Genomic DNA, 27,405 nt, shown 5'->3' on the forward strand with positions numbered 1-27,405 from the left:
ACTATATGTAGCCTATCTTCAAAACGGAAAGCTTTTCCCCGAATTTTTGTTGTGCATATAAATATGCTTTAGTTAAACATTGTTTTAAAAAATATGTGTTACCATTCTTTGCAAAAATACTGTGCAAAATTTCTAAAAGAAAATTTTATGCGCTGCTGTCCGAATACTTTTTTGGTTGGCTGTATGCTAGAGTATGACGTATTCCGGTTACTACCACGAGACGGTTGCGATAAAAGTTGCTGAATAAGAGGCTGAGGATCACTATGTGGTATATATTGTGTATTATCCAACCGTCCACCAGCGGTGCCTAGTGGCTCAAGTGAAGTGAAGATAGAAGATGGACGCGCTATGAAGTGGTGGCAACGGAATATGCAAGAAAATATGCTGGATAGGAATCCGGCACGACATCCTAGCAGAGGTAGGTCCAAGGACTCGTGACAATGCAGTCTCAGTAAGGAAGTCGACGAAAATCTGGCCTGATTCAGATCCGATTCAAAATTATCTGCTTCTTTGGCTAGCCCTCATATGAATAAATGCTTACGCATTTTGAGGTATGCACCGGTTTTAACTCTTTAGGCAAAATACAACGAACTACGAACCTAACAAGCGCACTTCATATTACCCTGTTATCATCTAATTTTCTGTTCGTTGCTATTTATTTGCTAAGGATTTCACGGTGTTCATAAGAACGTTATTAAAAAAATTAGTCAATCAAAACGGTTGGTTTGAATTGTCATCGCACCTCTTTGAGCAAATTTTAAAAAGAAATCATTGGACGAATTTTTGAGTTACACCCTTTTACTACTACAATGAACACAAATCGCGGCCGGTATTCATTTCTTTTGTAACATATGTCCATTAGCGACCATTTTTGGAGCGTTTGGAAATGTTCCGGAAAGTTGCCGCTAGGGGAAATGGCCGGTATCGAATATGAGCAAAAACATATCCTGAATAGAATTTAAAAACTAGAACAATGGAAGTCAGATCAAGCACCTAGGGCTACGTTGATTTTATTTAGACAAGTTCCGAGGACTCCCGGAAACGCTCGGCTCAGCAAGTGGCCAGTTGTGAACATGAACAAAAACCTATCGTGTGACACTTTAAATCACACTAGAATTCACCAACTAGAATAACTAGATTAATGGAAGCAAAATCTGTTATCTAGGGTCACGTAGGTCATATCTGGATGTGTACGAGGGACTCCGGTAGTCCTCAGGGAAGTACAATAGCACAATATGGTGTATTTTTTATAATAAAATCCTTTCAGAATTTGTCCATTGTAGTCCTCAGTTCTTCATTTGGTTTATCATGGATTTATTTTTAGAATTCAAGTGCGATTTAAAGTGTCGTATAATGAGTTTTTGGTCATGTTAAAAACTGGTCATTTCCCTAGGGATTCCCGAAGTCCTCCGAACATGTCCAGCTATGACCAGTGCGACCCTAGATAGCTGATTTCCGTTGATATAGTTATTGAATTATAGTGTGTCGCACGATAAGTTTGTGATCATGTTCAAAATTGGCCACTTGCTTGAGTGTCCCCGAGTGTCGCAAATGGGCAGTCAAAAAAATTATTTTCAGCAATAAACAAAAGAATCTTGTTTATATTCGATACTTTTGGTTGGTGCTCGTAGGATTGTTGGTGCATCAAAGTTTTGACAATATTATCCTCTTGTCCATTTAGTCTACAGAACAGCGTATAATTAACTTCATGATTCATTTCACTTGATTCAGTTCTGAATCCTGTTAAACAATACCATTTCTTCGGACTCAATTGTTTACTATGACGGTGATTCAAGTGCACCGTATTAAAAATGGTTCATCTTATCTATTTGGTGCGCTATCAAGCGTTGTATCTCGTATGTCTTCTAGACAAACACGGTTGGAAAACAAAAGATGTCATAAAGTATGGAATTTCCAGTTTATGGCAAATTTCTCTGACGGTGCCGTTAGGAATGTTTGGAGAAGAGAAGATTTACCTAAATAATACCACAAAAATAGAAATTACAAAACTAAACAACAAGCATACGTAATAGACATGTTAATCATGGTTGATTTTTTATTAATGTTTCTGAAAAATACTACCTAACTGTTTAAACTCAAGTCGAAATCACTATTCATCTTAAAATTGCAGATAAGTTTGATTTCCTTATTTGTAATGTATAACACAGTATATAATACACAATATAGTACACAATAGTATGACGTAATCCTCTAGGTGTAAATAATTAGGCTAGTTTTTTTTAAATCGATTTTCATTGAGTTATTCGATTCTATTCTGAATGACTAACAACAAACTCTCAAGTGTGTTTAATCCGATTTTTTTCTAGAAATTGTTATACATTAGTTTTAGGTGCTAACTGGAGGTGGTAGAAACCGCCGGAAGCGGTAGGAACACATGCAGCTGAGTTGTGGTCGAATCGATAACAATAGCTTTGGCTAGCTAGTTATATTAATTGTTGGACGACGACGTGTCATGCAAATTAAAAGCCTTCAGCAGCAGTTGGAGCAAGTTTTAATGCATATACTAACGTTAATGACTTTTTATTCATATTAAATGAATCCGTTTCTAAGAAGGTGCTAAAGTAATCGTAATTTGCTCTGATTAGAAGCCATCAGTTGCCGCAACAAGCTGTTAAATCGAAGGCTAGTAATCCGACTTAAATACTGTGCATTGATTATTTATGGATGGCAGCTGCAGTGTTATGGTACTATGTGTTTCATTATTCCATACTAGCTGATCCGGCAAACATCGTATTGCTACAAATTATACTGTGTTGTACATAAATCGTGAATCTGTCCCAATCACGAGTTTAGCAAGTTTCTGAGGAGCTCAACCTTAGATAATTCATTTTGACAGTTACGTCACAATGAAAGCATGGGTAGTTTAATTTACAAATTTTCAATTTTTCCTCACAGTACAGTAGAAAACAATCCCCCGGTACTTAGCCAGATAAAATAAAGCGGATAGCACTTAAATATTCGCCGTGATTGTATAACATTTCAGTGAATACCATTTCACGGAAAACCTTTTCGTGGAAAGTACCATTTCGATCCTCGGGGTGATCATCTCCTTACTCGTTGTCGCTCGTTCGGACCCAACCAAAGGAAAGTAATAGAGGTCAGTAGGCAAGACCTAGGAAAACAAATAAACCTAGACAGAGGTGATTTCTACGGGGGGGCTGCAGATAGTTTTTGGTGTACTTGTTATTGTCTGTTATGTTTTATGGAAGAGTCTAAAGTTTCTCGAGTTCGATTAGTTTTTGAGTTACACAAAAATTTCTGTTTTGTTTGTATGAGAGTCCTTATTCCCCTACCACAGAGGTGAGGGGTCTCAAACCATCATAAACAAATCCTGGCTACAAAGTCCCCCACATGCCGAATTTGGTTCCATTTGCTTGATTAGTTCTCTAGTTATGAGAAAGTTTGTATTTCATTTGTATGGGAGCCCCCCTCTTATAGGGGCGGGGGTCATAATTCCCCTCCTAAAGAGGCGAGGGATCTTAATTCACCATAGAAAAAAAAATTTCATCAAAAACACTCACATGCCAAATGTGGTTCCATTTGCTTGATTACTTCTCGAGTTATGAAGAAATTCGTATTTCATTTGTAAGGAAGCCCCCCCTCCTAAAATGGGAAGGGGTCCTAATTCATAATAGAAAAAAATCTTGCCTCCATTTGCTTGATTAGTTTTCGAGTTAAGAGGAAATTTGTATTTCATTTGTATAGGAGACGCCCCCTCCCCTTTTGAAGTGGGGAGGGGTCATAATTCCCCTCCTAAAGACGGGAGGGGTCTCAATGCACCATAGAAAAAAAAATTGCCTCCAAAAACACCCACATGACAAATTTGGTTCCATTTGCTTGATTAGTTCTGCAGTTATGAAGAAATTTGCGTTATATTTATATGGGAGCCCTCCTCCTAAAATTGGGAGCGGTTCTAATTAACCATTGGAAAAAATCTGGCCTCCAAAAACCTTCACATGTCACATTTGGTTCCATTTGATAGATGAGTTTTCGAATTATGAGAAAATTTTTACGCTCAAGTCGCTTTTTACGCGAAGGATACGTTCCGCGTAAATCAAAATCGCGTAAAAAAACCGCGTAAAAAAATCGCGTAAATTTCGAAATTCGCGTTAAAAAAACGTGTAAATTCCGAAATTAGCGTAAAAAAACCGCGTAAATTCCGAAATTCGCGTAAAAATAGTCGCGTAAAAAACAAACCGCGTAAAAAGCGACTTCAGTGTATTTCATTTGTATAGGAGCCCCCTCTCCTAAAGTGGGGAGGGGTTTTAGTACACCATAGAAAAAATTCTTGCTTCCAGCCTTCACATGCTGAATTTGGTTCCATTTGCTTGATTAGTTCTCGTGTTATGAGGAAATTCGTATTTTGTTTGTATGGTAGTCCCCCCTCCTAAAGGGGGGGGGGGGGGTAGGGGTCATAATTCCCCTCATAAAGAGGGGAGGAGTCACAATGCGTCATAGAGAAACTTCTTATCTCCAAAAACACCCACATGCCAAATTTCGAGTTATGCAGAAATTTGAGTTTCATTTGTATGGGAGCCAGCCCCCCTTCCTCTAACCATCATAAGAACCTTCTCCGGCCCCAAAACCTCTACATGCAAATTTTTATGCCGATCAGTTCAATCGTTTTCGATTCTATAAGGAACATACGGACAGACAGACAGAAATCCATTTTTATAAGTATAAATTTTAATTTTACTCTTATTTTTTATATTTTTGAACCAAGTTAAATAGAATGTAAGTAGACAAGATGAAGGAATATTGAAACAAAACATTAAAGCCACTTTCGTATCTTCGTGCAACGTAAGAACTATTGAACTAATAATGTGATGTATATACTGGACACTATCACTTGTTGTTCTTACAAAATAAAATAAGCATTTACCTTATTCGCCAACCGGTTTCGGGTAGATGTTACCCATCATCGGGGCTAGGTCCAACTGATTTTGATAAGAGAGTAGTTACAACTTCAGTTTTGTTAGATGAAAGAGCGGCGATACTATCGGAGCATCGTCTTCATTCATCAAACATTGCTCAGCTGTGGTGATATGCAGCGACTCCCAAGCGTTCAAATTCGATGACTTCCTCACTGGTTTTATTAGTTTAGCACTGTTCCAGTTTATTTTATGCTGATGATTGGCAGCATGCATCGCGACACTAGACTCGTTCACTCGTTCGTTCTCAGTTGCATTCTTATGCTCTTTCACACGTTGTTTAAATTTGCGGCGAGTTTGTCCGATGTAAATTGCCGGGCAATCATTACAATCGATTTGATAGATTCCCGACTTATCTTCGGCTGGAATCCTGTCTTTTACATTGCAGAGCATATCACGCAGCGTGTTGTTGCTTTTAAAGACAACGTGGTATCCGTGTTTCCTAAGGCATTTCTTTATCGGGTTTGTGGCTTTAGGATAGAATGGCATACTGATCCTTTCAATGTCGTCTTTCTGGGGTTGTAGAGTGGTAACATTCTCTCTATGTTTTTTACGCTTATGGATACTAACTATTTTGTCAACGAACTTTTTGTCATATCCATTGATTCGGGCAGATTCATAGATTTTTTCCCTCTCCTCTAAGAATTCTTCTTTTTCCATAGGTATAGAGATAAGACGATGTACCATTGAATGGAACGCTGCTTGTTTCTGAGCACCGTAATGATTAGAGTCCGATGTAATGTAGCGATCAGTGGATGTTGGTTTACGGTAGATACCAAGTTTAAGAGAATTATCATTTTTCTTAGAAATCATCAAGTCTAAGAAGGGTATTTTTCCATCCACTTCTCGTTCGACAGTGAACTATATAGTGGGATGTCTAGAGTTTAATAAATCGAGTGTTTTTGGGAGGTGTCTTTCTTTTACAATGGCAAAAACATCGTCCACATAGCGTTTCCATACTCTGGGGAAATACTTTTCTTTTTGTAGTGCAACTTCGAAGTCACTCATGAAGACTTCTGCCAGCAGTGGTGAGACTTTACTACCCATACTGAGACCATATGTCTGTTTGTAAAATTTTTCCCTGAAAGTGAAAAAAATTTGGCTCATACACTGTTCTACTATTGATATATACGCTTCAATGTGGAACGGTGGAGCTCGACTTCTTTCCAAGTGGTCACGGAGGCTTCGTACAGCTTCTGGGACTGGCACGCTCGGAAATAAAGCACTGACATCGATTCTGCATACGGGCCTGAGTTAATCATTTTACGGACTTGTGAATCGTATTCTTCCTTATCCATGACTACCACAGCATTACCTTTGTCTGCCCGAACGTATGTAACGTCGCGCGCTTTCAATTGCCGAATCGCACACCACTCATCGAACGCTGCTTGTTTTTGGTTGCTTCGTTTGTTAGCAGTGTGTAGGAGACATTTTTTCACATCATGCCGCACCGCCGCTTTTAGTGATGCATCTTTGTACTGGATATGATTTTCGATGTTGTACAGTGATACAGAATACAGTGATACGGAGGGGGGAAATTATGGTTTCGTTCGATGTCAGTGCTTTATTTCCGAGCGTGCCAATCCCAGAAGCTGTACGAAGCCTTCGTGACCACTTGGAAAGAATTCGAGCTCCACCGTTCCACATGGAAGCGTATATATCAATAGTAGAACAGTGTATGAGCCAAAATTTTTTCACATTCAGGGAAAAATTTTACAAACAGACATATGGTCTCACTATGGGTAGTAAAGTCTCACCACTGCTGGCAGAAGTCTTCATGAGTGACTTCGAAGTTGCACTACAAAAAGAAAAGTATTTCCCCAGAGTATGGAAACGCTATGTGGACGATGTTTTTGCCATTGTAAAAGAAAGACACCTCCCAAAAACACTCGATTTATTAAACTCTAGACATCCCACTATAAAGTTCACTGTCGAACGAGAAGTGGATGGAAAAATACCCTTCTTAGACTTGATGATTTCTAAGAAAAATGATAATTCTCTTAAACTTGGTATCTACCGTAAACCAACATCCACTGATCGCTACATTACATCGGACTCTAATCATTACGGTGCTCAGAAACAAGCAGCGTTCCATTCAATGGTACATCGTCTTATCTCTATACCTATGGAAAAAGAAGAATTCTTAGAGGAGAGGGAAAAAATCTATGAATCTGCCCGAATCAATGGATATGACAAAAAGTTCGTTGACAAAATAGTTAGTATCCATAAGCGTAAAAAACATAGAGAGAATGTTACCACTCTACAACCCCAGAAAGACGACATTGAAAGGATCAGTATGCCATTCTATCCTAAAGCCACAAACCCGATAAAGAAATGCCTTAGGAAACACGGATACCACGTTGTCTTTAAAAGCAACAACACGCTGCGTGATATGCTCTGCAATGTAAAAGACAGGATTCCAGCCGAAGATAAGTCGGGAATCTATCAAATCGATTGTAATGATTGCCCGGCAATTTACATCGGACAAACTCGCCGCAAATTTAAACAACGTGTGAAAGAGCATAAGAATGCAACTGAGAACGAACGAGTGAACGAGTCTAGTGTCGCGATGCATGCTGCCAATCATCAGCATAAAATAAACTGGAACAGTGCTAAACTAATAAAACCAGTGAGGAAGTCATCGAATTTGAACGCTTGGGAGTCGCTGCATATCACCACAGCTGAGCAATGTTTGATGAATGAAGACGATGCTCCGATAGTATCGCCGCTCTTTCATCTAACAAAACTGAAGTTGTAACTACTCTCTTATCAAAATCAGTTGGACCTAGCCCCGATGATGGGTAACATCTACCCGAAACCGGTTGGCGAATAAGGTAAATGCTTATTTTATTTTGTAAGAACAACAAGTGATAGTGTCCAGTATATACATCACATTATTAGTAGTAAAACATTAAAGATCTAATGTAAAATAAATTATAATGCGCATCATTGATACAGTTAAGATCAAGATGAAAGAATAAATTGCTGAAAAAACTGACAATATTTTAGACAAAACAGAAGTAGATAGTTGGTAATTAGGACAATCAAGGTAAATGAGGCTTTATAATTTGACCCGAAACATTGAAAAAAGTGAATATCGAGCCAAGTGAGAAAAGTTAGTGAGTCAGTAAGTAGTATTTAGAGTAGAGTAGAGTAGAGTAGAGTAGAGTAGAGTAGAGTAGAGTAGAGTAGAGTAGAGTAGAGTAGAGTAGAGTAGAGTAGAGTAGAGTAGAGTAGAGTAGAGTAGAGTAGAGTAGAGTAGAGTAGAGTAGAGTAGAGTAGAGTAGAGTAGAGTAGAGTAGAGTAGAGTAGAGTAGAGTAGAGTAGAGTAGAGTAGAGTAGAGTAGAGTAGAGTAGAGTAGAGTAGAGTAGAGTAGAGTAGAGTAGAGTAGAGTAGAGTAGAGTAGAGTAGAGTAGAGTAGAGTAGAGTAGAGTAGAGTAGAGTAGAGTAGAGTAGAGTAGAGTAGAGTAGAGTAGAGTAGAGTAGAGTAGAGTAGAGTAGAGTAGAGTAGAGTAGAGTAGAGTAGAGTAGAGTAGAGTAGAGTAGAGTAGAGTAGAGTAGAGTAGAGTAGAGTAGAGTAGAGTAGAGTAGAGTAGAGTAGAGTAGAGTAGAGTAGAGTAGAGTAGAGTAGAGTAGAGTAGAGTAGAGTAGAGTAGAGTAGAGTAGAGTAGAGTAGAGTAGAGTAGAGTAGAGTAGAGTAGAGTAGAGTAGAGTAGAGTAGAGTAGAGTAGAGTAGAGTAGAGTAGAGTAGAGTAGAGTAGAGTAGAGTAGAGTAGAGTAGAGTAGAGTAGAGTAGAGTAGAGTAGAGTAGAGTAGAGTAGAGTAGAGTAGAGTAGAGTAGAGTAGAGTAGAGTAGAGTAGAGTAGAGTAGAGTAGAGTAGAGTAGAGTAGAGTAGAGTAGAGTAGAGTAGAGTAGAGTAGAGTAGAGTAGAGTAGAGTAGAGTAGAGTAGAGTAGAGTAGAGTAGAGTAGAGTAGAGTAGAGTAGAGTAGAGTAGAGTAGAGTAGAGTAGAGTAGAGTAGAGTAGAGTAGAGTAGAGTAGAGTAGAGTAGAGTAGAGTAGAGTAGAGTAGAGTAGAGTAGAGTAGAGTAGAGTAGAGTAGAGTAGAGTAGAGTAGAGTAGAGTAGAGTAGAGTAGAGTAGAGTAGAGTAGAGTAGAGTAGAGTAGAGTAGAGTAGAGTAGAGTAGAGTAGAGTAGAGTAGAGTAGAGTAGAGTAGAGTAGAGTAGAGTAGAGTAGAGTAGAGTAGAGTAGAGTAGAGTAGAGTAGAGTAGAGTAGAGTAGAGTAGAGTAGAGTAGAGTAGAGTAGAGTAGAGTAGAGTAGAGTAGAGTAGAGTAGAGTAGAGTAGAGTAGAGTAGAGTAGAGTAGAGTAGAGTAGAGTAGAGTAGAGTAGAGTAGAGTAGAGTAGAGTAGAGTAGAGTAGAGTAGAGTAGAGTAGAGTAGAGTAGAGTAGAGTAGAGTAGAGTAGAGTGTGATTACTGTCATAAAAAATTTAGACGGTTCTGTAATAAAATCCATAAGACGGCCATAAAAAATCCAGAGTTGGGTTAGATTAAGTCCGGCTAAATTTTGCTGCCCGTAACAGTGATTCGTATTAGAATCGTAACTCTGGTTGTTTGAATTATTCAGCACGCCAGGAACGTAAAATGAACCAGCATGCGATATACACAAAACCAATGCATTGCCCGGGGGGTTTGTTTACATTATTTCATCAGTTAACTACTTCTAGTGTTTCAATCACACATTTTTTCTAATTGAAATCCGCCTTCTAACTTCAATCGTGAGAACTCATCATTCGTTCTCCGATCGAATGGCACACGTTTGTACACAACCAGTTCGAAGGTGTACGCACTATTTACGGAATCGATTGCATAACGCTATCCGAGTCGAACCATATAAATGTACACCATGCCATAATAACTGCATTATTGCCGGTTGCTGGTAGGAACTTACATGCCGACAAAGCTTCTATGCTTGTAACTCGTCAGCAAATGCAGCCAGCACGACTAGTTTTCTGAATTTGTAATGCCCAGCTTGGTTTTGCCATAGATTCTAGATTCTAATCTGCATTACGTATGTCTCTCGCAGCTTCTGCTGATGCTAGCGGGTTAGCGAGTCCGTTGTTTTTCAATTAGCTATTACACGTTCTAGTAAATTGGTCACAGTTCTTCACTTATAAAACCATAGTATTAGTAATGCCACCCGACTCAGTCATTGTTTAGAACAATTAGTACAATTAGTTAGTCGTTTAATAAGACTTTCCCTATGTTCACCGTTCACCGGCTTTGCAAAGATGGGCATGGACGATAGAAGCGAGCTCACTTCAAACATCACTTTTATGTCACATAGATCACGATTGATCGTCATCATCGGCCGGCATCGGCAGCATGTAGTTGTCGTCATCGTCGACATAGCCGCTACCCCGAGTGCAGGTATGTTACTGGCCAGTTGCTTTACTTCTAGCAGTTCAGTGTTCAGTCTACAGCGAAACGTCGAAAGTGAACGGTACGGCGGTCCGTTGGGCGGGTAATGAAATTAGTCTTTTTTCTACCTGCATATCTACGTACCTAAACCGCGTGAAACAATCGGTTTTTCTATTGAATTTGCATGCCGGCGCAACAAGTAGTGAACCGTGACCACGAGCAACAAAGGAGAGCAGCAAATAGTGCACGGAAGAGGACGGTCGGTGGGTGCTGTTTAAAGCCAGACGACAGGCAGTGTGTGATGCATAGTGAATGTGGAAGAGACAAATCAATGCACACGCCATTTGAAGTGAACCCAGTGCAGTGGTTTCCCATTATTAGTCATTTTCCTCGAAATACCAGCTGCCGGTTGTTATCAAGTGGATTTATTGAAGCAAATTTGATTCGACAAATACATATAGAATTGGAATTGTTTGACACTTATACCAAGTGTTCACAATGTTACTCTTAACGTTATTTATAAACTTCACAGAAGTTTCGCAACTATCGTGTTTTCTTTTGAAGAGCTCTGCAGATGCCCTGCAGGCATCTGTTTTCTATTTATGTACCTTCATAACATAGAACTCACAAATATTATACATTATACAGACTTTGTTTTCAATTTCAATGTGACTTTGTAGCGGATACAGGGAAATATACGATTTCAATTTCATAATCATGTGCTAGCGATTACCTGCTAGAAGCCAATTGGATTTTGCACAGCAAAACACGTGAGTTTTCATAGTTTGGTGAGAACTCATTCAGCGAGAATTGACCAACGTGGGTTTGTTCACAGTTGATCAATAGTGCGCTAAGTAATCTTTCCCACGTAGATTACATTTCATCATATCACATCATAATCATATCCATATCGGATTAATTTTTGATTGTGATTAAAAATTGGAAATTGGATAATTATAGCTTACAAGTGATAATTCTGCCAGTCAGATACAATGAGGATTTTTGCAGTTAACAACACATCGGGGTTTAGCTTTGGGGGTTTCTCTTTTATCAAATCAACTTTAGACGAATTGAAAATTTTTAATATAAAGACCATTACATATATTGACTCGAAAAATGGAACTCGATTGTCGGTCGAGTGTGTTTCCGTTACATCACCGTGTTAGGCTCCAACAAAGTAATCTAATATTAGGTTTTGTTATACTCTCCTAATGTTATTGCTCTCCAAACATTCACTTAGCGAGAATATTGTTGTAAGTGACTATTTTGTTTGATGATAAACCTATTCAATTGTCGTCATTACTAGGGGCTACATGTGGCACGCGTTGCCGTCAAGCCGTTTTCACACTTTCTTTTTCGTTTATCGTCTTACGGTTAATCTTTTTAACATTTCTGAGGGAAGCTTAAGGACATTTAAAAATCATTTTTCATTTCCAGTATTTACTTATCCCACACTGGTAATACGTAATTCCATGGAGACTGATCGAAATTAGATACAGCTGAGAATTAGCAGAATCAGCACTAATATAGCATATTACAACAGAACATGCTTCAAATACTACTAATTTTTCACTTCTCTTTACTCACTTCATACTATTAACTTCTTACTATTGTGACCGCTCCTAATTCTGCGCAGCTCCTAACTCTGCGCATTTTTCTTTATATAAGTACTAGATGACCCGACAAACTTCGTATTGCCACAAATTAACCTGTATTGTACATAAATCTCGGATGATCTTTGTCACAATCTCGAGTTTTGCAAGCCCCCCAGTGGGCGGCGCTTCCGACGGCGGGTCACCGGCAACACTCGCGACCGTCTCGTCCTGAATGATCTAGTGTTACTATAAATAGTTTTTGTGGTCTTGTATTGACTAATGTTTTATGGAAGAGTCTCGAATTTCTCGAGTTCGATTAGTTTTTGAGTTTCGCAAAAATTTCTGTTTTATCTGTATGAGAGTCCATATCCCCCTACCACAGGGGTGAGAGGTCTCTAACTATCGTAAAATAAATTCAAGACTCCAAAATCTCCCACACGCCAAATTTGGTTCCATTTGCTTGATTAGTTTTCTAGTTATAAGGAAATTTGAATTTCATTTGTATGGGAGCTCCCCTCTTAAAAGGGGAAGGGGTCGTAATTCGCCATAGAAAAAATTTCTGCCATCTAAAACTCCCACACGCCAAATTTGGTTCCATTTGATTGATTAGTTCTCGAGATAAGAGGAAATTTGCATTTCATTTGTATGGAAGCCCACCCTCTTAAAGGGGAGATGGGCCATAACTCGCTTTCTAAAGAAGAGAGGGGTCTCAATTCACCATAGAAAAAAATCTTGCGTCCAAAACCACTTACATGTCAAATTTGGTTCCATTTGCTTGATTAGTTCTCGAGTTATGAGGAAATTTGATTTGATTTCCCCCCCCCCTCTTAAAGTGGGGAAATCCGTAGAAAATATACCATAGAAAATATTCTTGCCTACAAACACTCTAGAACTAATCAAGCAAATGGAACCAAATTTATCATGTGGGTGATAAATTTAGTTCCATTTGCTTGATTAGTTCTAGAGTTATAAGGAAATTTGTATTTCGTTTGTATGAGAGCCCCCCCTCTTAAAAAGGTAAGGGGTCCTAATTCATCATAGAAAAAATGGTTGCCTCCAAAAACACCCACATGCCAAATATGGTTCCATTTGCTTGATTAGTTCTCGGAAAATTTTTTCCTAGAAAGTACCATTTCGCAGGGGTGACCCAACTGAAGGAAAGCAACAGAGGTCAGTAGATCTAGGAAAATAAATAAACCTAGATAGAGGTGATCTCTACGGGGGGCTGCCCCCCGCAGTGGCCGGTGCTTCCGACGGCAGGTCGCCGGCAACACTCGCGGCCTGTGGCCGTTTCGCGCTGAATTATCTAATGTTACTATTGACAGTTTTTGGTGGTCTTGTTATTAATTAATGTTTTATAAAAGAGTCTGAAAGTTCTCGAGTTCGATTAGTTTTTGAGTTACGCAAAAATTTCGGAGGAGAGTCCTTAACCTCCTACAACAGGGGTGAGGGTTCTCAATTCATCATAGAAAAAATTCATGCCTCCAAAAACACCCACATGCCAAATATGGTTCCATTTGATTAATTAGTTTTCGAGTTATGAGGACATTTGTATTTCATTTGTATAGGAGCCCCCCCTCCCAAAGTGGGAAGGGGTCTCAATTAACCATAGAAAAAATTCTTGTCTCCAAAAACACCCACATGTAAAATTTTGTCCCATTTCACAGTGGTCCAAACAGCGAAATCAGAGAAAACAGCGCCAAAACGTGAAGTTTTTCGCATATAGTGTCTTTAGGAACATTTCTTTGTATAACAAGCCCCTTCTTGCGAGAGAAATCTTTGGGTGATTAATTCCCTTAAAAGTGAGATACGAAATTTATTTTCTCGTATATTCGAGATACAGGTTTAGTACTTTTGGTAAAGTTGTAGTAAATATTAATACAAACAACTTTGTCAAAGACACCATACTTGTATCTCTTCATGGAAATTGTCTATGAAGCATTATTCATGGACAGACCCTTCAAAACAGTTTTTAAACCCTGAGTTATTCTGGTCAACTTTTACGTGTTCATAGTGTTCTAGAAAGTTGTTTATCTTGCTAAAATCAACGTTTTTGTAGAACATTACTATACGTGATTTTCTGAATTTTCGGAGATATTGAGCATTTTTGATGAAAAATAGTACTACTTTGAGCTTAAGTATTTCCCAAGTTGGCAAATGGTGGCAGATCAAACAACTCGTACTTAAAAGTACAACAAAAAGATGTGTTGCTTATTTTATTTTTTGTTGGAGTAAAGTTAATTGTTAACTGCTTGTCAATTCGTGTCTTCTAATTAAATAGACTAAAAAGTCATTCCGAGAAAATTCGGTCTTCTGTGACTGTTGTTAAAATTCGGCCATTTGGATTTCGGCCATTCGTGATTCGACCATTTGTGTTTCGGCCATTTGGTACCAGCCCATTATGAGTGGGATCTTATGAAAAGACACCAATCGAAGGTATTGAACAAAATAGACTTAAGTTCGTTATTGGGAAGCTTTTCTATTATTAATTGCGCCAAATTCATTTTCGACTCAAAAATAGGCCAAAAAAATTGCTGGTAACTCAAGTTGTTAGAAAGAGATTGTCAACATAAACAAAATGGCGTTTATTGCATCCGAAGTACAGGGGTTAGATAAAATGATCGGGACAGGCAAAATTTTGATGAAATTCAAACGGCTTAACTTTTACAAAATTGAACATTTTTAGGTGAAACCAATTGCATTCGACTGGAAGATTTTCCTAGTTTGCCTAAAATGTTTCAAATTTTGCAATTGTCAGCGGACACTGGAGATAATCTGGGTTGTCTGGGGGACTGTCAAAAACTGATTTTTTTAATCGCCTGTATCTTTTTCTGTCATGGAAATTTATTAATTTTCATATTTTATCCCAAAACTAGATTTCATTTCCAGTCGATTGGTGAAAAAAGAACGGAAATCCGGCGAGAAACAACCGAGATATGGCCATTTTAGTGAAATCAGTTCTGGAAATGTTGCCAGTAATGTCTTACCTTTATAACCATTTTAAAATATGACCAAAATCATTCCAATATGGATGTCAAACTTCATAAAATTTACGAGGGTTGAAAATCCTGAAGTTTGACACCCATATTGTCATGATTTGGAATATTCCCTGAAATGACCACTTCCGCCGGGGTACCTAGAGCCTGCTACAGGGTTGCCATGGCACGCTGCGGACCTGAAAATGCTTCCATTGTCAATTGCTCATAAAACCTTCACGTTTGATGCTCATATTGACATCATTTGCGTCATGTCTTAAACTGGCCAGAGCAATAGATGTTACTAGTGGTGATTTTACGAAAATGGCCGTAACTTGGTTGTTTCTCGTAGGATTTCCGTTCTTTTTTCACCAATCGACTGGAAATAAAATCTAGTTTTGGGATAAAATATGAATATGAATAAATTTCCATGACAGAAAAAGATACAAGCGATGAAAAAAATCATTCTTTGACATACTCCCAGATAACCCGGATTATCTCCGGTGTCCGCTGACTATTGCGAATATTGAAATATTTTAGAAAAACTAGAAAGATTTCTCCGTCGAATGCAATTGGTTTCATCTAAAAATGTCCAATTTTGTGGAAGTTATGACCGTTTGAATTTCATCAAAATTTTGCCTGTCCCGATCATTTTGTCTAACCCCTGTACATTTTAATTGTTCGATAAACATGACTGTGAAGGATTTTTAAAACAACAATAACTTTTGAGGATACAAACAGATACAGTCAATTGACACTTGATTTTAAAGGTTTTTTGTTGTACTTTTAAGTAGGAGTTATTTGGTCTGGCACCATTTGCCACCTTGGGAAATATTTAAGCTCAAAGTAGTGCTATTTTTTTGTCAAAAATGCTCAAAATCACTGAAAATCACTTATAATAATGTTCTACAAAAACGTTGATTTTAGCAAGATAAACAACTTTCTAGAACACTATGAACACGCAAAAGTTGACCAGAATAAGTCAGGGTTTAAAAACCGTTTTAAAGGGTTTGTCCAACGCTTCATAGATAATTTCCATGAAGAGATACAAGTGTAGTGTCTTCGACAAAGTTGTTTGCATTGATATTTACTACAACTTTGCCGAAAGTACCAAACCTGTATCTCGAATGTACATGAAAATAAATTTCTTATCTCACTTTTAAGGGAATTAATCACCCAAAGTTTTCTCTCACAAGAAGGGGCTTGTTATACCAAGAAATGTTCCTAAAGACACTATATGCGAAAAACTTCACGTTTTGGCGCAATATCACACGATCACGTAATTCGCTGATTGGACCACTGAGCTTTGCTTGATTAGTTCTCGAGTTATGCAGAAATTTGTGTTTCATTTGTATGGGAGCTCCCTCTTAGTGGGGGGAGGGGTCTCTAACCTTCTTAAAAACCTTCCCTGGCCCCAAAAACCCCTATATGCACACTATCACGCCAATCGTTTTAGTAGTTTTCGATTCTATAAGGAACATACGGACAGACAGACAGACAGAAATCCATTTTTATAGGTAAAGATTTTTCAGCATTGTTCATAACTATGATCATTGCGTTATTTTTTATAAATGTCTGTGGAATATTACGCCATTATTCACAAACGGGCCATAATATTTGAGAGCGAAATAATTTAACCTGAAACTGAAAGTATTTTATATGGCAGAAACATCGTCGTTAGCACCAACGCTAAGATTGTCCTTCTAGAAAATTGACAAATTTATGATCGAAATTCTTTGCAATGATCAAATTAGCCAGCATAATTAGAAAGAATAATTAGTTTTAGTCATGTTTTAGACAAAAAGAGTGATTGTATGCATTGCTTTCCTTAGAAAAAATGCGATGCAATAATGCGCAGATTTAGGCACAGATTTTTTATTCATGCGCCAAATTCTGCGCAGTAAAGAAATCACGAAAGAATATGCAACCGCACCCAAAAGGCTGAGGTATAGAGGCATGAAAATTCAAGTAGAATCTTTTACTTGCATTGATTGGAATCCTGTGCTGTGTCTCGGGGTCCGAACCTATGAGCGCCAATTGATGAAACCATGTCTTCTATTTTTTTTAATGTCCAACCTCATATGGGGCTGTCAGAGAGTGGGGAAGTGGTTTCTATATGAAAACACAATTTTTAGTATTAATCTAAAGTGTAATGTTCAGTATGCAGAAAACCCGAATCAGTTCGCCCTTCGCGTTATCGAGAATAAAATATTTAAAATGAGGCAATCAAAATAATAATAACATTTCTTTGCCACCCGGACTGCACAAGAAGACCGGATCATGGATTTACTTATGATAATGGCTGATGCCGGGATTTTTGGTGTGCTTTCAGCGTATAAAGACATGAGCAGCATGGCAGGAGTAAATATTTTCACTATTTGGGTGCGCAGAATTAGGAGCAAACCTGTGCAGAATTAGGAACATGGGCAAGAAAGTGCGCAGATTTAGGCCCCGTGAATAAGTTTACAAAACATAAAATATACTCAATTTTTAGTCGACTTGTAATTCCCATATTTTTTACCAGATATTATAGATCGTAGCACTACACGTTGCTGCTATCCACGTTGTTAATTTAAATCTCGAATACTTAGAATAGCGGAAGAATCATACAAATGTCTTAATTGCGCAGAATATGGTACGTTCACGGTACTCATTTTTCACTCCTCACTACTCATTTCTGCTTACCCACTTCTCATTCTTCATTTCTCACTACTCAGTTATCAGTTGTTAGTAAATAACATAAACAATGATTAGGAAGGGAAAGGGTAGAAGTAATGAAATTAAAGATGTAAATAGTCCCTTTGGTGTTGGACCAGACTCAGAGTGGAAAGAGCATACCTGCTTAAAATTCGAGCCGTTTAATACCGGATTAACAGCTTCTTAATGTCCTAAAGCTTCGTCGACATTGCGTCCCCCTTGAATTTTGAGCAGGATTGGAAAGATACAATCTCAACAACGGCTGAACCTGAAATGGTGTCGCGCGCTTGTATGGCGGTTATAGAGATTATATTTCCTTTGAGTCCTTTGAGTTCGATTACAACTTTAAGCCGGTTCTAACCTGTGGATGCCCTGCTTAGCGAAATACAAAAAAAAACTACGAACCTAATTAGCATGCTTCAAATTATCTTTCACCCTGAAATTTTCGCTTTTTTTCCCTTTATGTCTTGTCCTTCGCTACCCTAAGGATCCTATAACACCTTTCTTATATTGCTTATTGCTTTTATTGCTTTGTCTCCATTATAAAAAATATTCAAATGACTGATTTCATTATAAAATCAACACAAAAATATGCAGTTAAATACACGGTGTTAGGTAGTTTAGTGCAAATATTTCAGAGGGTGATAGAGGACCACATTTGACGGAAAAAATCCTTCTACGCATATGGTCAAATCTCAATCGTTACGGAGTTATTAAACTTTTTTAGTCTTCGGTTCTGTTTTGCATTTAATTAACTCTTGTAGAAAAAGTATGTTAGCTAGATCAATTCTGTTACTTGCATTCGAAAATTGAGAGACTTTTGTACTGAAAATTGCTTTTAAATCTTGTAGTTTATGAAATTTACAAACTTTTTAGATGCAGAAAGCTTTGAAATAAGTGTTTCCAAGGCCTTTTTATCCAATTTCTCCAAAAAAGTGTGATAAAACTGCCTGCTTTTATTTACCAATTCAAAAATCTGGTACAGTTCTACAATTCGTTCTTTGGCGTAAAACTCCTATCTCTTTTAGTTTCGTTTAGTTACTTTTGCATGTATAATCCGGTAAAACTCAAGCCGCTTAGGTTTATCCGCAGGTATGAGCTTTTGAACCTGTAGGTAGTGTGAAACGGATGCATTTTTACCCAGATCAGCACGCTCCACACCTCCAGGGTGCCAAGGGGCTGAACCGCAATTTGCCTTGTGCTTGGCTTGAGATCATTTCCGACCCACCCGGTGATCTAGTGTGCTATGCGTGATGTATGAATTCGTGCAGTTTTCAGGTAGTAAGTCAACAGCCAACACGATACGCTTTCAAATTAAATTGCAAACGGAACTAAAAGAGATAGCCGTTTCACGATAAACAGCAATGTGTCGAATGGCACCAGAACTTTAAATTGGTAGATAAAAGTAATCAATTTTATCACGCTTTTTTCCAAGATGGCCACTAATTTGTTTCGCTTCGTTTATAAGTCCTATCTCCCCTCTTTACAAAACCGTGCCGTTTGCAGTTTGTTTCATAGCAAATTTTGGAAATATCACAATAATTATATGAAAATTGTGAACCTTGCTACAAATAACTGGTTGTTTTATTCAGCTAATGTCATTGCACAGTTGGCCTCCCAGTTGGCTTCGAGGTAAGACACTGGCCTAATAAGCCAGTCGTCATATGTTCGAATCTCGACTGGGAGAGGCTGTTAGAGTCAATAGGATCGTAGCAACTGGCCCTGCAATTGTCCTGCACCCTAACAGCTGGCTGCGAAGTCTGTGGTATAAAAACAGAAGGTCAAGTGTCGATAACGGAATGTAGCACCTAGGCTATGCTTTTCTTTGCTTTGCCATTACACACCTAATATTATGAATGTTTATTGTAGCATTTTTTCTCAGCTTTCCAATGGTGGCCTTAAAATGAAAATCGGTCGGGGACTCATAGTGAAAACGTTGATTTTTTGATAAAATCCAATATGGCGACCAAATCTAAGATAACCGCCAAAAATTTTTTTACTCTATTTGAAAGCCCTGTTCTTCTTCTTTACAGAACCGGACCATTTGTTAGTTGTTTCATGGCAAATTTATGAACATCACATGATATAGATCTCAAGTTTTGCTCAAAATTCAAGTTTTTTTGAAACTGTTAGGCCCCTTGACGAACGAGGGGTCCACTATTTCGAGGTACTAAAAGTGTAATTCTTATTTTTTAAACATTATCAACCAACTAAGTGCAAAAGTTCGAATATTTGAAGACCTCGTGTCAGCAGTGGCTCCGTTTCAGCGAGAATTACTCAAATAACGCAAGTAGGAAATGAAAATTACATATTCATGGAACAAAACTAATACAGAAATGACTTCGAAATGATAGAAAGATATGAAAACAGAAAAAAAATCAAAATTGGTACAAAACGGGAAAATTTATCTAAGAATATTAAAATAACGCAATAATGATACAAAAATATATGCAAAATGCACCAAAATCTATAAATATAAGAGTGAACGTTTGTTTGTATGTTCCGCCATAGCTCTAGAACGCCTTAACCGATCTTCATCACATATAACACTTGGCACATATTAAAAGTTATTACTGAAACTTTTTAAACAAAAAGTTTTCCGTTTTATTCTGCTGCATTACTATATTATCGAGGTAACAAGGAACGTGAGTAAAATATATATGTTCCGCCATAACTCCGAAACGCCTGGATGGTTCTTTATCAAACTTTGCACACATGTTCTTTGACATAAAAGAATCAGCGCAGGAGGGGAGTTGATAAAAGGAGGGGTGGCTCCTAGGAAGCGGGGAGGTCCAAATATGTAAAAAGGGTTGCATTTCGATGGTAGTTGTGCAAGTGACTGGGAATATAGAGGAGAGTGAGCGATATATGGAGAAAAAGCTTTGGCTCGCTTCCTTTAGAGGAATTTTTATAGAGCAAACAGGTGCATAATTAACTACGTGACAGAAGAGAGAGCTGACTGGGAAGGAGCCGACAGGGGATGACGAACGTGAGTATGAATATATGTGTCGCCATAACTCCGAAACGTCTGGACGGTTCTTCATCAAACTTAAAACCAGGCTTGGCATACACTTTTCGCTTTGATTCTGCTCTTTTCATTACTGCTCCTCACCCAAGCAGAATTTGAAAACGTGGTGAATGGGGCATTTGTAGAGCTAGTAATTATCTATAATATTGCTGAAGAAAGTGAAGTTTTATCTTTAGTATTTACGGCGCTGTAGGGCAGCAATGCCGTTGGTAGCAAAAAGAGCGCTCTTTGTGCTACCAAGAGGGTAGCAGCCTTATAGCGCCATAAATACAAAATGCACAGTTATGCTTACTTCAGCAATATTGTAGATAGTAACAAATTCTACAAACGCCCCATACATCACTTTTTCAAATTTTGCTTGGCTGAGGAGCAGTAATCAAAAGAGCAAAATCAAAGCGAAAAGTGTATGCCAAGCCTGCTTGAAACCCATGTTTTTTGACATAAAAAAATCAGTGCAGAGGGGCTGACAAAGGGGTAGTGAGTCTCTTATAAAGCGGCGCAGGGTGGCCACTGACTCGGGTAAAGCGATAAATGCGGGCAAAAGTTGGGAATTCGGTGAAAATTGCTTTAAATCGGAAATTTGGGAATTTATGAATTTACGTAAAGATGTTTAAGTTGTATTCCTTGTTAGAATCTGGGATTCATGTCGACACCCCTGCAATTCTGAGACACATGAATTTTACGACTTATCTTACGACGAGGCTAACTGGGAGGAGACGGTTAGCAATAAATAGAGCTCTCTTCTTCTGTTGCGGAGCTGAACCACTGCATCTAATATTTTGAATTATTGTAATATTCCTCGTTTTTATCTCGTTGCCGATGACTTAACTACTGATGTGTTAATGTCCGTTGGCTTGCGGTTTGGCAGAACAAAGGGTCAAGTCTGGTTGGTGGACACTCGTCATCTGCCATCTACCACCTGTCGCCAGGTGAGGTTCCAGTAATAATCTAAATACGGTTAGCAAGGCCACACCGTCAGTAGTATCTAGATCTGCTTCTTCTGCTCTCCTGTTGAGTATCTTCCTGCCAATTTCGTTCGCTCCTCTTCTCAAAATATATCAGATTCTCCCCCATTTACGTTTCCGAATATCTGTTTCTATCTGGCGATATTAACGATAGAGTTCCTAATCGGAAATCCAAGTGTAAGGCCACCAACCCTGAATGATGTATTACGAAGACCTGCAGTTGTCTCCACCGATACGGACCACGGCTCGCAGGCAATCGAACGAATTTCACGTTTAAATCGAAAATCCGCGTTAGGGTCCGAACGATGATCTGATTTGTGTGTCAAACGTTCATAACCCTAAGCTTTGCTTTATGTTATACTAAATTAAAATAAACCATAGTAAAAATTTCAGTAGAAGTAACTCACACAAAATCGAGAAAATAAAATTGAGAATAAGAGTTTATTAAAATTAAAAAGAATATTACGATTTCATAATGGATTAAACACCAAATAAAAAAATACTTGATAGCATGCTTAGGTGTATTAAAGTTAAATTCAAAGTAAAACTATATTGTAGGTATTAACCAATATGTTTGGAAATATAATGTAATTGAGTAATTTCTAAGTTCAGCTTCCATGTTTGCACCAAATCCTTTCAGTGGCACTTGCTGCATGCATCGATGACGTTAGAAGCACGTGTATTTGCACATGCTTATTCTGTCTATGCCAATTTACCGCATGTTTTAAGCATGGTTGGCAAATTTGCATATAGGGGAAAAGTGTATAATGTGCCCCCCCTAAGAATAAATGGATATATCTCCGTTATACTTCCCCAAATTAACGTTACAACTACGTGTATATGTTGGTACTTAAGCTGACAACCAATTGCAATTGTTTATTTCATTTAGTATTGTGGAATAAACATGCTAGGAATTATTTAATAAAAGCACCTAAATGTTGTGTTTCTCGTCTGCGCGGGGTAAAATGCCCCACCTGCGGTATAATATGCCCAATGCGGTAATTTGAGTATTTCTACCAGTGACAGACCAACTCTATTTTGTAGAAAGTAAAACTATTTCCTTTGTTTTGCAAAATATCGTTATTTTATGTAAAATAAACCTAGTTTCGGCCTTCTGGTGCACTTTTTCTTTTCTGCATGGGGCACATTATACGCAGCTGTGGCGTTTTCTACCGGGTAGTTGAATTACCTAGAATTTGGACGTTGGTAATAAATTATTCCCACCACGGTTACTCTACAATACTAATTGAATTAAATAATGGCAATCGACTTCAACTTAGATCTGTTTACATAGTTTTAAAGCCACATTTGCAAGGGGGGCAAATTGCACCACCGCAAGTGGGGCATTTTAGCCTGCTTTTACTTATTTGAAAAAATATTAAATGTTAAAGCAAGTCAAGCGTTTCATACCGTTATTTTTAGCAGGGATGTCATTTTGAAGATCACTTTACGCAATCGAATCGCAACAACCGGTTATTTACAGATTTTGACAAGAAAATAGCTTATGGAAATGACGCCAAAAGTTACATCGGAAGCTGCTCAAAAACAAATTTATTTTTGTTTTGTTTTTACAGCATGTGACAACTGTCATACTTGCATAGTAGGCTAGTTCCATCAAATACTATGGTTTCTGGGTGGTTTTGCATTTTAATTTCGCTTGTTTAGCGAAAAACGAAGGGGGGGCACATTGGCCACGGGGGGCACGTTATACATAATTCCCCTACCTGCGTCTATACGGTCCTTCATTCTGTCGCTTGAGCGGTGTGGACATTTGTTTTGTTTGCCCAACACTTGGTGCCACACACTTCTGACGATGATGATTATACTATGTTTTACTTACTTTTTATTGCCGCCGGTGCGGTGGTACTGACAAATAGAGCAACAGTGAAATAGTGCACAACGATCTGGGGGAAAGTGGCGGGCTTCCCAAGAGAAAAGGATCTAATTCGAAACAAGAAGGCAATCTCCATTTAATCATACAATTTTCTACCATAAACCAGAAATTCGTAGGCAACCATCACCCAGTTCACACCTAGTTTGGTTCGAATGTTTATTTACTAGTCAAGAGGCACCGTGTCATCAATTTATTACTGATGGCAGTCTTTTCTTTTCGCCGGCACTAGTGTGGTTTTACTTACTATTCAACCCCGTCTCATTCCGCAATCTGGCCACATACGAATCGGACGCGGCCGGATCTCTCTCTGTGTCTCTGTGCCTACACGTTGTAGATCTTTTATTGTTTATTGTGTTTTCCTACTTTCGGGTGCACGCAGTAAGTGGGTGATCAATTTGTATTAATTGCTGACTTAATTGTTTTTTAATTGGGCGTGTGCCCAATAATGTTGGCCGGTGCACATGAACGCAACGGGCGGCAACTAATGCTGTGTGAAGTTTGACTTGCTAGTGAAGTGAGATACATATGTTCTTTATTTGTTGTGTGTATTACGTCAGTTTATTTGCATACTAATAACATTTGGTAATAAAATGGTAAAATAACAGCCATCAAATAAATGTAAAACATGAACTTCGCTTGAATTACCGACAGTATATGCGCTCCAGTATTTATACTGGGTACAGTGATAGTTTTGAGCGCTGAAAGCTTCTTGGATTTTCAAGCCTGCTAATTACAATACATATTCAATGTTAATTGAAACTTTACATTTCTATGCATATCGTCGATCTCCGAATATTGAACGGCTTTGTTTGGGCTCACCACCTACGCTACTATTTAAATATTATAAATGTAATCACAATTTGTGGAACTCCATCTATAGATAACTTGCTAATTAGGTATTGCAGTGTGACATCCATGCAGAGAGTTAGACCTAGCAAACGACAACGGTGGTGGCGAAATATCTAAATTGGGACTGTGGTCAAATAAATAATAATTACAAAGTGACATCATCCGCCTTGCGAAACTAAGAGATATGAAGACAGGCACACAATCTTAACGCAAATTAACACCATCAGAACAATCCCAGAAGTGAATCCCACTTTGACTTCTCCAAACTGGGAAAAACCACAAATATCATTATTTTATTTTTTGCTGTGCGATGATAGAGAGCGTAAGCAAACAATCAGTTGGTACTACCAACTTTGTAGGCAGGTACGTTGTTTGCGATTTGGTTATTTACTTTTAAAGTCAGATCACATAATTTCTTTCTCTCTACATCAGATGGTTTCTCTGCAGTTACAGTTTATTTACAACAAACAGAGGTTATCAGAGAAACTCGAAACAATATTGTTCAGCAACACGACATTTTCAAAAATATCGTATAAATTTTGACCGAACGGACTAAACCTTCTAGTAAAAATTTGTACAAAAGCATTATTGCCAATGCATTTAAGAATGCTTATAATATTCGAAAAAGTATGAAGATCTTTACAATTTCAGAAAATTTTCAGTTTCATGCAGTGGTAAACCACCAAGTTAGAATCATAAATTTTTTGGTGCTTTACTGTGATATCGCATTTTGAAGATATTGGCGTGATCAGTAGCATCTCCAACCATAACTTTAGAAAATTGGTTGGAAAGCACACACCAGTTGACAAACGTACACGTTTAATGGCTTAAGGAACTACATAGTTCAAAACACACACTATTTGTCACTACACGCATCACTTTTGATTAGATAGGAAATATTACTCAATTAATCTTGGTTATCATTTGCAACACAGATTCGCTTTCGTTAATTTCTTCAAAAATAATTGAAAACACCATTTATTATGACAGATTGATTTGAAGTATGATTGTTTTCCAACTAACATGTGGAATGCCTGTTAAAAGATTATCAATTATAATTATCATTCTTTGTACCTTGCAAATTTTCGCAAAACTGCTTACTTCAGGACATCAAGTTCGTCCAGAATCAATGTTAAAATGATAAAATCGAACGAAGAGAAGATAATGTTTTACATTTTTACAAAAAATTTTACTTCCAGGACATCAACTCAGTCTTAGATTTATCGTTATGATGGACAGATTGTCACTTTATTTTCTAAGACCGAAGTGAACGATAGAAATATTGTTGCCAGTTATGTGCGTTGTGAATATTTCTGCTAAAGGTAACATTACATTTGATGTGTTGCAATTGCATTTAATTTTTATTAGTATTAGATCGGACTAAGCGTCGCCTGTCCAAAGAATTCTTCCACAAAAAAACTATCTACCCTTTTGCGTGTAATTGAAATCGTCAAAAAAGGTTTGAAATACAGGAATTTTATAAATGTTTTTTTCTCTAATGTCACCGTCATTAGAGTGTTTGATGTTGTGAATTTTTCTGCTAAACGAAACGTGACATTTGCCAGTGTGTTTCATTTTTGTTCATAATGTATAACTAAATAAAATATGAATTTCCTGTACCGTCAGTTGTGGATCAAAGCGCCGCCGCCGCCACCGGTAGCATCAAAATGCCAATCTAAAGAATCTTTACGATTTGCTCGGAAGACAATATTTATCTTTTGTGGCGCATATTTTTCCAAGTGTGTCATAAGATGTAGAAATTCCTTTTGATTCTTTGTTATACCAAACTTTTTGTCTTGAGTTAGATTTCAATTTAATTTATTGTACATTTAGTAATTCTTATTCAGTATTTTCTCTTTACTTCTGATTTGTGTAGTAAAGATTCCTAAGCGTCGAGTTTTCTCCGTATCATGGTGTAACATTTTAAATGTTATGTCATCTCCACCACTTTTCCTAAAATTTTACAATAATAACGAATCTTTTACATTGCATGTGTTGACAAACAGCAATACTAGTAATTGTTCTAATGTCTTTTCTTTTAACGGTAGAGTTTTCAATAGACGAAAAAAAAACGCAAGAGGAAAATACTGAAATCGAAGGTGTTCATGGTACCCTGGAGTGAGATAAGTCGTGAAGGGTAAAGGGCGAAAAACTATGGAAGAGGGTGATCATTGAAACAATTCCTACCAGACTCGTAGTTTGTTTTCTATTACCAAACTGAGAGATCAGCGGTTTTTCCCTTTGGACCCGTGATTCGCCTTCATTGCTTTACCCTTAAACCAGATAGCACTGGTAAAAGGAAATTTCTGTTATTTTTAGACCCGTGAAAGTGAAAAGTGTGCCTTGTATCAGTCTAGTTACAGTGATAATGAGAGATGTTTAATCTAACTAGTTTTACTAACCGCGACGACAAAACTGTACCGACACTTGCTACTTGCACGTCCCATTGTTTATTTTTCAACCGCGATTCCCGTCGCGGACGCAGATGTTAGGAAGAGGTTAAGGCCCCGTTCTGCTCTTACAACAAACAACACTGTTGCAAATGACTTTGATATCATAAGTCAAGATAAAAAATAGATTAAATCTAACGTGTCTTGTTTTCGAAATTGCATCTTTTTTACGTAGAACGTACATAATACAAGTGGGATTTACGTTTCTTGTTACGTCGTGATACGTTGTTAATATTGAATTTTCACTATTAAAATTGATAATTTCTCTTATACTGTTAATTTCATTATAACCTTTTAGCTTTTTAGTATTATTTATAGTTTGGCTAGTTTGAAACTTCGTTTAGTTGCTCTCTAGTCCACGAAAATACCCGAATCAGAAAAGTCTTTCAGATGGAAAGGAATTTTTTTATTATCGCTTTGATTGATACATTTTGCTCGCATCGTATGTTAGAATAGTTCTTTGTTTCATTGATAATTGTTATATTACAATAAGCTTTTTCATCTTCGATATCCAAGTTGTATTAAATAATTTGTTTGATGATTGAAGTGGATTTAGATCTGTCAATTTTTGCTACTTG

At 37.7% G+C, this 27,405-nt stretch overlaps 2 protein-coding genes across 2 annotated transcripts in view; both read left to right on the forward strand.

Moving 5' to 3' along the window:
• Nucleotides 1-6,690: 6,690 nt before the first annotated feature.
• LOC128735241 (uncharacterized) lies at nucleotides 6,691-10,481 on the forward strand. Its single transcript, XM_053829736.1, has 2 exons — nucleotides 6,691-7,671; nucleotides 10,245-10,481. Exons 1-2 carry the CDS (start codon nucleotides 6,691-6,693, stop codon nucleotides 10,479-10,481), a joined length of 1,218 nt encoding a protein of 405 aa, XP_053685711.1.
• Nucleotides 10,482-10,505: 24 nt separating this feature from the next.
• The window catches only part of LOC128733787 (choline transporter-like 2), a 38,082-nt gene continuing 21,182 nt past the window's right edge, over nucleotides 10,506-27,405 (forward strand). The window contains exon 1 of the mRNA XM_053827583.1: nucleotides 10,506-10,633. The gene's annotated coding sequence lies outside the window, so the exon portion shown is untranslated. The remainder of the gene's footprint in view (nucleotides 10,634-27,405) is intronic.

Source organism: Sabethes cyaneus, chromosome 2 (genome assembly GCF_943734655.1).
Source record: "Sabethes cyaneus chromosome 2, idSabCyanKW18_F2, whole genome shotgun sequence".
Taxonomy (NCBI): domain Eukaryota; kingdom Metazoa; phylum Arthropoda; class Insecta; order Diptera; family Culicidae; genus Sabethes; species Sabethes cyaneus.